The sequence below is a fragment of the Chenopodium album genome, chromosome 6 (genome assembly GCF_948465745.1).
Source record: "Chenopodium album chromosome 6, dcCheAlbu1.1, whole genome shotgun sequence".
NCBI lineage: Eukaryota > Viridiplantae > Streptophyta > Magnoliopsida > Caryophyllales > Amaranthaceae > Chenopodium > Chenopodium album.
Window position 1 is genome coordinate 11,660,702 of NC_137839.1, and position 12,987 is coordinate 11,673,688.

Below are 12,987 nucleotides of genomic sequence, written 5' to 3' on the forward strand. Positions count from 1 at the left end.
AAGAGATCGTCAACTCCATAAGGTCATGAACCAAATAAGGGTTCGGGGATGATGGTACAAATCCAACCTAAAAGAGATTGAACCTGCCCTAATAACAGGCCTCTACTTTATTCTGCTCGTATTCATGTGCGCTTTCTGATTAACATACAATCAATAGATTAACCCTAAACCTGCTTAATCTATGTTGGTTTAATATAATGCACAAATAAATCTATTATTGGCGATCACTTGAATTTATAATCACAATTAACCCTAAACAAGATTATTAAATATCTTATTAAGCGTGATTGCAAGTATCAAATTCCCTTTAAACATGCATAAAAATGTGTGATCAAGCAATAAATAAATAAATCATCAAACAACATAATAAATAAATATCATGAATAATAATTATTATATCAATCATAATCATAATAATCATAATCATGTTAAAGCATAGCAAGATCCTAGGCATGATACTAACAAGATTAATAACAAACCCTAGCATGTCACTAAACAATAAAAATCAAATATTTAACCCTAACATGATACTAACAACCATAAATATTAGGAAGAACATAGGAAGCACCGTAACAATCATACTTAATATTGAAGTTACCCTAGACATGATACTAGGAATTAAAATAACAATCTAAGCATGATTTCTACATCATAATCTATTAATCAATAAAAGTACTTACTTGGATGCCTCGTACCTCTTTCTAATTACAAAATACACACGTTAGTAACTTCAAGGAAAATAATAAACAAAACAATTAAATTAAATAATTGAAAGAGAGATTTGGGACCAAACCCTCAGAAATTAAAACCTTTCACGTCTAGGGCGAAGGCAACTTCGAATATGGCTAGGTGTTTCTAGCTCTTGTGAATGCGGAATTTTGTATTAAAAAGCAAAGAAGAAAGAAAGAATGTTGATGAAAAGAATTTGTTGACTATTGGTAATTGATAAAGTGATTGTTGATGAATGATAATTGTAGATGAATGATTGAAGAGAATTAATGAATGGTCCTTCCTTATGAAAACGGAGTTTTTGATACGATATTTATAGAGAAAATCATCCAAAAAAGATAATTTATCAAAACAGAGTCTGAAGACCAAAGAAACACCTTGGCGCCAGCCCTGGCTCATTGGCGCCAGGACCAGTGGCTAGCGCCAGGCGCCAATGCTGGCGTCTGGCACCAATCCTGATTCCAGGCGCCAAGGCCTGGGGTTGGACGCCAAATTGGATTTCAACGCGTTTTCGAAATTCTGATAAAAATTCCGTACTGGAAGATAAAATAATATAATTTCAGTCGAAAATGCTATTTGATCTAATTAAAACTCTAAAGAATCCTAATTGAATTAAGAATGAAAAGACCTTCTAGAATGTTCTAGAAGACCAAAACCATTCCTAATTACATTAGGAATGATAAATCATATTAGGCCCTCCCCTAGATCATTGGGCCGTACTTAAAGCTCAAACCGGGCCCAGTTTAGTAAATTAGCCATAATTTCCTCAATATTCATCGGAATTGGGCTTATAATATATCGTTGGAAAGGTCTTTGCAAGCCCCATCCAACTACACGACTATTGGACCCATATCATGGACCAACCAAACTGGATTGGCTGTTTTCTTAAAATAAAGTTTTCAAAAACAGAGAGAAGAGAAAAGAAAAGAAATAAAACTTTCCGCAACACTAGACCTTTCCACACTTTCGTTTCATTCGATTATGATTCGACGTGAAAGGTACTCATCACTGGGTTTGGTTTTGGGGAGACACATTTGGGTGTCTACACCGTCTGACCTCCGAAGAGGGCCGGCTGCATGAAGTGAGGGAGATACTGACCGTAGACCTGAGATGGTACATACGGTACAGCTCCTATCATCTGAGGGCCAGAATGGACGGTATTACCGCCTGTCTGGCTCTCATGCAGGGAAAGTGCATTCCCTGCAGAGGTGTTGTTGAAGCTATCAGGAAAGTTCGACGTGGAAGCCGACTTAGACAACTGTTGATTTCTCTTCCGGTTAATGATTTCCCGGGCATCAAGAGTTGATTTTTTACTTCCCACCGGCTGTTGAGTCTGGTGGGTATTGTTGGTATTCCTCTTAGGAAGAATAATTTTGGACCAATCAATGGTCCCGGCTGCCTTCTCCTTTGGATGAGGAGTGGGCTGCCGATCTTTGACTGACTTCCCCTTTTCCAGAGGAGTTTTCTTGGTCGACTGGCCTCTACTTGGGCCAGCCCGGCTCTTAGTGACCAGCTCTTTAATTTCACCCTTGAAACTCGTCATGAATCTCATGAGTTCGTCTCGGGTGACGGGTGCTGATCCGGCTGCCGTATGGGTTTCCCCTTCCGGCTGTCCAGGGGGTCGATTTGTACCCGCCTGGGAGGCACCCCGCTCCAGAGTCTCTCTGGGCCGGATGCGCTTGGTTATCAGAGAGCCATCATCGGCGGTATAGGTTTCGACCTGAGGTTCTTCATCCTCCTGGTCTGTAAAGACTTCTGGGTCATCGCCCAGACGGTTAGGAGGTGGTACAGACTCTTGAACCATCTTCGAGGTACTCTCCCCACAGACGGCACCAAATGTTTTGGGGGTTTTTGTCCCTCGGGAGAGTTACAACACAAAGACTGATCCGGCGTGAGCTGTACCTGCAAAACAAACGGAGACACCGATTGGGTGGTGCTCCGCCTCCGACGAACAAGTTAGTAACTTGAAGGGAGAGAAAAAGGTGCAGAAATTTAGGTGGGTATCTGCTCGGATCCCAAGCTCAGATGTCTCTATCACAGGGACAGTTTGTAATAAATGGTAAAACGTGCCCTCCAAAAGAGGGGAATCTCCCTATTTATAGGGTCCTCGGGATTTGTGCCCCTAATTAGGTCACTGAACCCTAATTATTGGTGGGTTGCGCCGCATTGCGGATTTCTCGGGATTTGGGCCTGAAGGCCTCCATTCCTCCCAGGTTTCTAGAGTGACACTTGTCAAGCAGGGATAGGTCCACCTTGGGCCACCCTGGGGCTGACACGTGTCATCCTCTGATTGGACCACGTGGCGAGGTAAAATTACCCTAAACAGAAGCCCTCGCCCTCACCCTCATCCACCGCCAACCACCAAACAGACCACCTCCCTCACCCTTGACCCTTCTATATTCCCCATTGTCGGCGGCCGACCACCCTCTTTCCCACAACCCCTTTAACAACCCCTCCATAAATGTCACCCGAGACCCACCAAAACCAACCTCAACAACCTGCCTCAAAACCCAAACCCCTAAACGGCTAAACTCACCTTCACCGCTCACCTCGAAACCCATATCCTTAAATTAAACCCACTTGAACCACCCACTTCGAAACCCAAAACCCGATACCCAATTGAATCACCGACCTCCAAAACCAAATCCCAAAACTCGATCACCTGAAATCCAGATCCTTAAACCCACTTGAACCACCGACCACCAAACCAAGTTTCATGAGAAAAATCCTTCCTAAATGACACTAACCTTCTCAATTTTATTTATTTTTACAAAAAAAAAATTGATAAAATTTCTTTATTTTAATTTTTAGAAGATGATGTCTATATCATCATTTACAAATTCATTTTTGATACTAAAATAATACAAATAAATTAGAATTACTAAAATACTCAACTCCATTTTTCGTACAAAAACAACACAAATGGGTAATTAACCCAGGTTTCATCTACTGAAATGATCGTTTGATTCACTACATTCAACCACTTGAACTCCGTCGTCTCTTCCGCTTCACCCCGCCATAGTTTGGCTCTGATTCCGCCCACCGTCCTTTCTTACCTTTCTTAAAAGCATCTCACTTTCCGTAATTTCGTCCTCTATTGTCCCTTACCCTTCTTGGACCATCTTCCTCTCCTTAAATTAGTCCTTACTCTGATTCTCATTTACCGCCATATACATTGACATTCAATTCCCAAATTTGAAATTTAAATTTTCAGTTACAAAATATTTGAAAATAAAAATTTTAGAATTTTTGAGGTGGGCCAAGGGGTTTTAATTTTCAACCAACAGAAATTCACCAAAGTGATTGTCTATGTGAGATATTCATAGAGTATGTCTATGTGTACCCTTTTAGGGTTTCAAGGTTGGGTTGGGAGGGAGGTACACTGGTCCAAGTGGGAACGGTTAGGTGATGCGCCGTGACGGGTGGGTTGGGTGTTCGAAGGTGGGGTCAGGTGGCGGTGTGGTTAGAGATGGTGGTTATAGAGTGTTGGTGGATATGGAGGAGGAGGTGGTGATCATGGTTGCTGCCATAGTGCCATGAAAGAGGGTAGGGTGGAGAAAGATAGAATAAATAATAATAATAAAAATAAAAATAAATAATCTGATAAACAAGTTGTAGATAAATGAGATTGTTACGAGAAGATGTGGTATAAAGGTGAGATTATCAATTTCCAGGTTATTCAAAGGTGGGATTATTTTGAGAAAAAGTGACAAAGGTGGGATTATTCTTTTCAATTTTTCCTATTATATATTGGTAAGAAAACTAAGTCAATGATGACATATGAATAGTGGAAAATCACAACTCGATCTACCTTCTAAAATAAACGGAGGGAGTAATAAGGCTATGTTTTTTTTTAAAAAAAAATAATTAAAAAAAATGAAGAAAGAGAAGGGAACACATGTCATTTGTGATTTGTGTTATTATATGTTATGAGATTAGAAAAACTAAGTTCAACTCATATCAGATCAGATTAGTTCAAATCAGATGAGCCAAAATAAGGTGAGCTAAACATCAAGACCTAAGTATAAATATAGATTACTAAATTATCATTTTTATTAATAGAGTAATGAGTACACTACGCTTACACCTAATTACTTCCTCTATTCCAAAATAAGTGACACGGTCAAACTTTGCACCTATGTCGATGAACTAATTTGACCTTATTTATACATAATCAAACATAGTTCAATGTTAATTAATAATTGTATACCAAGTTAATGTAACCCCTAATGTGTCAGTTTGACATATGGAAGCTAAATTAGAGCTAATACAATTATTAATTAACATTGAACTAGTTTTTTGGCCCGTTCAATGCACGGGTTGTTACTTGGGTTAATTTAATTGAACTTTATTTTATTACGATGGAAATGAAACACTTCATTTTTTTTTCCTTGAATTTGTAAGTTGGAGAATGCAAAAAGATTTAAACATAAATATTATTAAGGGTGACATGTGTCATATGGGGTAATGAGTGACTTGTAATGCCATGTGTTATATGAAAAATTTGTGGTTTGTGTTTTTAAATACTAAGTATAGATTTGCTACTAAATGACCTACATTTGCTATTCAGTTTGTTGTTCGATTCGCCTCTCTATACACGTGTTTGATGTTCCAGTTGTCAAAGTTTGTCCAAAGAATACGAGAGTTTTCAATGATGTTTTGGATTTACCTAGGGATTGACCACTTGTCTGTTATTGCATTGACAAAAGCAAGTTATCACCTTCAATTTCGATATTTATAGCACCCCGATGAAGCGCTAACATTATGCCTTTGTATGAACCATCCAATTGCTCATCCCTTTTTTCTCCATAAAATTACACTACCAATAATACACTTCAATTCACAATGCTACTAACATTTTCAGCTTTCAAAATTTCTAGATAAAGTGTCATGATAAAGTGTACAATTTTGGCAAACGGAGAAGACCTCATTCCAAGTTTGTCACAAACTTACACCTCGTGCACCCTCGTGGTCCATACGGAAAAGACCCCACTACCAACACTTGTATAAATAAATGTACATAATTTTGCACTTTATAAAGTGTACACCACTCCTTAGATAAGTCATGCTAGGAAACATGCTAACTGATATCCTTGCAACTGTTTTTTTAGTGATAGTGTTAGTTTATGTGCCATTGCATCTTATCAATTCACTATGGTTGAAGCCAAAGAGGCTGGAGAAGTGCTTGAGGGATCAAGGCTTTCGGGGCAATCCCTACCGTCCGATCTATGGTGATCTTGCCGAGATCACTGGCATGGCTAGATCTTCACTCTCTAAATCCTTCACATCACTCACTCATGATATTGTTTCTCGTATCTTACCGTTTTTGCATCACACCATTCAACAATATGGTATGTTATAAATCTTATAATTACTTTAATATGAAGTATCTTTTATCGTTGTTCATTTCATTTATATAAACTTTTCAATGCATATAAACATTTATATTTCTTAAACCTTTTTAATTATATCAATGTGTACTCTAGTGATTGTTGTCATATATAATACTTTCTCCGTTTATTTTAGCTAAACACTTGTGTTTCAATAGTTTGTGTTAATTAGTGCATATTTTTAGTTGTTCAGATATTTAACCAATAGTTTAAAATCAAAACATTACAAATATATAAAAGAGTGTATTATATTCACCTGATTTTTACTTATCTAATATAAATTATCTAAACTTAAATAAAGTTATTTGAATTTATTTTAGTTGTAATTTGAACTTGATTATCAAAATTTATTTTTTCTGAAATGAACTTATTAGAACCGAAATAAGTGAAAATAGAGGTGAACAAAATAGTTAATATTATACATTTTTATATAGGGAAGGAGTCCTTTATATGGTATGGTAGAAATCCAAAGATTAACATTACAAAGATTGAGTTGATTAAGGAGATATTTACCAAGTATGAGGTATTCACCAAACAGTCTCCGGCAAAGAAAACAATGTTTGGATTACCAATGCGAGAGGGTGAAGATTGGGCTAAAGTCAGGAAAATCATCAATCCCGCTTTTGAAATCGAAAAGTTGAAGGTAATCCTTATATATATACATGCCATGTGAAATTTTCAACTAGTGTAATATTTCGTATAAGAGCATGTTTGGTAAGTGTAAGTTTTTTTTTCCTTATAAATGAATTTAATTAAGCAATTATTATTATCAAATGTTTAGTTAAAGGATTTGATTAATAATCATCGTCTAGGGTTATGTTTTCCAGTCTTTCCACCTATTTATAACACCGCTAAAACCTTAGATAAACATTACACTTACACTCTTCAAATTGAAAAAAAAAAATAACAATAAGTTGTAAATGATACTTTTCCATGATTAAGATTAACCAAATATAATGAAAATGTAAGAGTTTAATGATTTTATTCTCCCCTCTTATTTGTTTCCTTTTCATTATGATTCCAACGTTTGTACCAAATGCCCCAACTTGTTCTTTATCTGCTATTTGTTTTGAAATCTAAAGCAAAACTTTAGAAACCATGAAAATGTAGTTTATGCTTTTTAAAAAAATTAACTTGAATAATAAGAGTAAAGTAATTCATGAGATACTAGTGAAGTACTAAGGACATGATTGTCCATTCACACTAAATGTTGGCAGTTTTGGTGCTTGTTTTGACTTTTGGCTTTAATTATGTATGTATGTGATGCTAGAGTAATTTTGAAGCAAATTGCAATTGTTTTGAATTTCATCTTGAAAAAGGATGGGAAAGAGAAGGATTTGATGGTGATGGATAAGAAGGGTTTGGAGGTTTGGGAATGGCTGAATTTGAGATAGTGGAATTTGGTGGAGGGGGAGGTGGAGGGGGAAGGGAGGAGAGAGAAAGTGGCGGTAGAGGGGGATTGCTATATGGTGGTGGGGTTGGGGTGGTGGTCTTTGTTTTTTTTTCTTTTTTAAAAGTACACTTTAATAATCTCAATTATTACCGATTTACTTTTAATAATCCTAACTATTGCGTATGTTTACCTGGAGTAGTCTCAATTACCGGTAACCTTCTTAAAGGATAATTCTTTTTTTTTTTTACAAAAAAAAAAAAGCCACGTGGCAACAAATGATTGCTCCAAATTTTTTTTTTATAAAAACGAATAAGAAAAAACCCATCCCAACCATCCCTAACCCCACTGTGAAACCAAGCCCACCTCTAACTCCAATCGGAAATCGGCCACGATCGGTCGGCCTCCCTGCCACCCCTCCTGAGACACCAAAATCCCTCCCCTCAACTGACTTTCGACCTCTTGTCCTTACTCCCACTCCGGTAATCAGCCCCCACCCCAACCCCACAGCTGTAACCGCCACGCCCACCCCCACTTCCCACCACCAATTTCCAACCACACCCTCCCTTCCCACACCCCACCCCCAAAATCGACTAATCGATCTCCCCTTCTATCGGGAGCTGGGAATTTGATGCAGTGTGTGGAAGGGAAAGGGAGGTGCGAAATCGGTGGTGTGGGTAGGTTGTCCGGGGCTGGGGTAAGGGAGGGGTGGTCGGCAATTGGTGGCGGGGGATGGGGGGAGTGGCTGGGTGTTTTCGGCGGTCGAAAATCGGCGCCGGATGCAGGGGGGGTCAGATTGGGCGTGGGTATGGTGGCTGTGCCGTAGCTGGCGTGGTGAGTGGTATTTGTTTTTTTTTTTTTTTAATTTTTTAAAGTTTTTTTTTCAATTTTTTCTAAGTTTTTTTTTTTTTTTTTTTTTTTTTTTTTGACCAAACACATGTTGACACGTGATTTGGTATCCTGTAGTTGAAGGTTATCGAACATTTGTTGACCGATTGGGACTGACAGAAGCACTTTACCCCAATAGTTGAGATTATTAGATAATAAACTTTAATTGGGATTATTAAAGTGTATTTTATCTTTTTTTACTTATAAATTAATTAAATTATTGAATGGTTAAGTTGGAATTAAAAGAAATTAGAGAATGATTAAGTGAATTAGAAACGTTATATTTTCTTCAACAAAAAAAATTACAATCGGGTTTTCTTTTGCCAAAATGTTTCAAATCGAGTTTATTTTGCTATAAAGCTTTTAAAAGATTTTTTTTTCACAAAATGGTACTTTTAAAATATTTTTTTGGCAAATTTTCCAATGTTTTATATTGTCACATTTCCTTGCATTATCAATTTTCTTTTCTAAGTTACATTGATTAAATATGGTATCATGTTCAGAATATGTTGCCAACAATGGAAAAATGTTGTGACAAAATGATACGTAAATGGGATGAAATGGTAGCAACATCTGGTTCAGCAGAAGTTGATGTGTATTCCTCTCTTAGTATGTATTCCGGCGACGTAATTGCAATAACATCTTTTGGAAGCTCTTATGAAGAAGGTGAAAAACTATTCAAGCTCCAAGAAGAAGATTTATCCCTCACTTTTCAAGCAATGCGGACCATGACTAACTACATTCCAGGATGGAGGTATGATCGATACAATTTTTTTTAATTCAAGCTAGTCTTTTGGCCATTGCGACTATGTTTTTTATGGTACATAATTTTTTTATACGTGGTTAGCCACACTGTATGACTTGAGTTACTTCTAAATGTTACTTATACATAAGTAATCCATGAATAAGTAACCCTACTATAAGTAACCCGACTAAGTAACCCCTAACTGATTAAGTAACCCCTAACTGACTAAGTAACTCCTTAATCCGACCACAAAAAAAAAAAAAAAAAAAAAAAAAAAAAAAAAAAAAAAAAAAAAATTGTTTAATGTATCATATAGTTAACCTACTAGCATAGAAAACTGAAATGTTAGGGAGATGTGAACATTAAGAAGAAAAAAAGGAGCTAGGTTACCTATTACTAATTCATTTTATACAAATATGGGTGGTGGGACAGGTATGGATTTTAGAGTAAACTGGTCTCATCCCCGCCCCACCCCACCACGCACCTTATACCCATCTTATACTACTTTTTGTAAAGGTTGTAATAAGTTTGGAAGAGCTTAGAATCTAGACTATAATAATATAATAAACATAAAATATTTACTAATAACATAAACGTCATATGAATTTCGCAAAGTGGATGAAAAAGAGGTTTATTAGATATGATAATTCTTCGTATTATTGTCATACTATGTCATTATGGCAGCGGGTATATGGGGCGGGTTTGAGGAGGGTTTGGGTATCCAAATGGGTGGTGGGGCGGGGATGGATATTAACTTGCATCCGGCGGAGCGGATATGGATATGAATATGGATATTGTACCCACCATGGGTGGTGGAGCGGGGATAGGTATAAGATTTTTAGGCGAGTATGGGTGTGGAGGTATCACCCTCCGCTTTCGACCCGTCCCATTATCATCCCTATGATAAAACGAACGGAATGTTTATAAGTAGAAAAAAAAAATTGGGATTTGTATTCAATGGGTGTAATGTACTAGCGTACTCCACATAGATATGAATGTTTAATCACCTTAATCATATAAAAGTTTAGCTAAATCAGGCTAAGCTTGGTCTAGTGGTAAGTTTGTTACCTTTCAACCTTGAGTTTGGGGGTTCAATTCCCACTAGTGACACTGTGAGGGTGGGGATCCCTTACTCTTCCCCCTCACTCTCATCAAAGTGTATGATCTACAAATAACGGACCAAAAAAAAAACCGTGAAGGTTAAGGTACAGTCTAATTTCCCATGTTCCTCTTATATACTTGTAATTTCATACGTACTATCCTATCTCCGTTTTTTAGTTGACACGTTTTGATTTTAACACTATTCACACACTGGCCTTTGACCGTGTTTTATGTTTTATATTTAATGAAAAATATAGTCATGTGGGATCTTATTATATTCGTTACGATATATATTTTCAATATAAACTTTTCATAATTTTTGCTTATAGGTAATTAAATCTATGAATGGTTGAAGTTGTGCATTTGGCAAACGTGACTATAGAAATGTGTCAACTAAAAAGAAACGGAGGAAGTATTTGATTTTAATGTGAAAGCATTATTATAATATAGCTTCGATTGTAAGCTTATTACCTTATAGTTTCTCTTTTTTTTTTAGTTGACACCTTTCTATTATCACATTTGTCAAAGCATGCTTTTAACGCTTAATAAGTTCAATTATCAGCATTGTAAAATTATTAAAAAGGATATTAATAAAATATACATACAGAAGATTCAAACAAGATCCCACATGACTATATTTTATTGTAATTATAAGTCACAAAAGTGAGTCAAAATGTGTAGTATATAAATAGTGTAAAAGTCAAATGGTGTGAATTAAAAAAACGAAAAAAGTATTTCACTTCAAACTTAAAAAAAGCATTTTTATGGTCACTATAAAATGTTTGAACTCGATCGAATGATATGGCATGTTTCTAGTGCATTCGAAGGACCTCACATGGAAAATATACTTTCTCAAGAACATAAACTTCTTAACAAAGTTAAACGTTTGAATTTCCGATATATATATATATATATATATATATATATATATATATATATATATCATACATTTTGCACTAACTTGGTAAATATTGATCTTAAACTTTCAGATATCTACCCACCAAGGCTAATCGTAGGAAAAAGAAACTAGATCGAGAAATCAAGGAGACTGCAAAGGCATTGGTGGATAAAAGAAAAAAATTAAAGCAAATAAAAGACTCTAAGAATAAAGATGACTTGCTAAGTGTAATGTTAGAATCAAATGAAAAAGAGATTGAAGAAGATGGAGTTGGACTGCCAATGGAAGATTTGATTGAAGAATGCAAGTTATTTATGTTAGCCGGAAAAGACACAACTTCTTCTTTATTAACTTGGGTAATGGTGCTCCTTTCTCAACACCAAGATTGGCAAAACAAAGCTAGAGAAGAGGTCTTGTCACATTTTGGGAAAGATTATACTCCTGATTATAAAGGCCTTAATAGCCTTAAAATAGTAAGTCCGCTCATCCTTGATATATACTTCGTACTTCGTATTATCGATCTTATACATCAATACATGGGATTTGTTCAACTAGATTGTATAAACCTTTGTATTTGTAAAGGTGTGTCACTTAAAATTTTAAATAGGGAAGAATGAAGAAGTTATTAAGTAAATAGAAATTTGAAGTTCTGATGTGGTGTAGTTTAATGTGGTCATATTCGAACAAGAATAACCCTTTATGAAAAACTTGTGAAAAAATTATCAGGTAAATAGAATTTTGAACCAGCTTTCAATGTTGGTGTTGTAACAAACCATAACTTAATTAATTAGTTGATCCTCGCAGTTTAGTCAAAAAAAAAAAATAGAATTTTGAAGTTCTAATGTGTTGTAGTTTAATATGGTTATATTCAAACAAGAATAACTCTTAAAGAAAAACTAAAGAGAACACATTGAAACTTGGAATAAGATTTATTTCATTGAGCTTTATATATGATTTAACACTCTCTCTTACATTGTTTTTCTCCACTTATTTACAAGTTTAAGCATAATGAATTTTACATACACTCACACACTGTCATTCTAAATTGCAGATGAATATGATTATAAATGAGACATTGAGAATCTACCCACCAATTGCAACTCTCTCTCGAATAATCCACACAAATACAAATTTGAAGCAACTAACTCTACTCAGTGGAATGGAGATAAGTATGCCATTGAGCATGGTGCATAGAGATCGTGAACTATGGGGAGATGATGCGTCTGAATTCAATCCGAATCGATTTTCAGAAGGAGTGTTAAGTGCATCGAAAGTTCCGGGATCTTTTTTCCCTTTTGGTGGTGGACCTCGAATTTGTGTTGGAAAAAATTATGCATTGATAGAGTCTAAGCTTGCTTTGACAAAGATTCTTCAACGCTTCTCATTTGAGCTCTCCTCATCTTATGTTCATGCACCAATATTTGAATTGGCATTGGTGCCTCAATTTGGTGCACAACTTATCTTGCACAAGATCTAGGTTATGTTAATGCTATGCTACGAAATTCATTATCTATATCTTTAATTAATATTTTGAATTGTAATAAATTTTACAATGGTTATGTTCAACTATACTTTGTATGATTTTGAATTTTTGATGAACTAGTTGAAAAGGCTGCTCAAGCAGTACTTCCGGCTAAGGGTTAACTTCTTGTTAGTTTGCTCATATATATATATATATATATATATATATATATATATAGGGTCGGCTATTGGGTAGTGCAAACAACCCAACAGCACAGGGTCTCACATTGATTGGGGCCCCAAAACTTGAAACTGTAAGAAAGTACTATATAAAATTTAGTTATTGAGCTTTAATATCTAAAGAAGAAGTTGGTTGAGATTGTAA

General features: G+C 35.8%; 1 protein-coding gene across 1 annotated transcript; it reads left to right on the plus strand.

Moving 5' to 3' along the window:
- Positions 1-5,775: 5,775 nt before the first annotated feature.
- LOC145635860 (cytochrome P450 CYP72A219-like) lies at positions 5,776-12,778 on the plus strand. The gene is made up of 5 exons (XM_081687230.1): positions 5,776-6,080; positions 6,554-6,762; positions 8,901-9,151; positions 11,233-11,614; positions 12,193-12,778. The coding sequence occupies exons 1-5, from the start codon at positions 5,795-5,797 to the stop codon at positions 12,616-12,618; spliced, it is 1,554 nt and encodes a 517-aa protein (XP_081543356.1). The 5' UTR covers positions 5,776-5,794; the 3' UTR covers positions 12,619-12,778.
- The last annotated feature ends 209 nt before the right edge of the window (positions 12,779-12,987 follow it).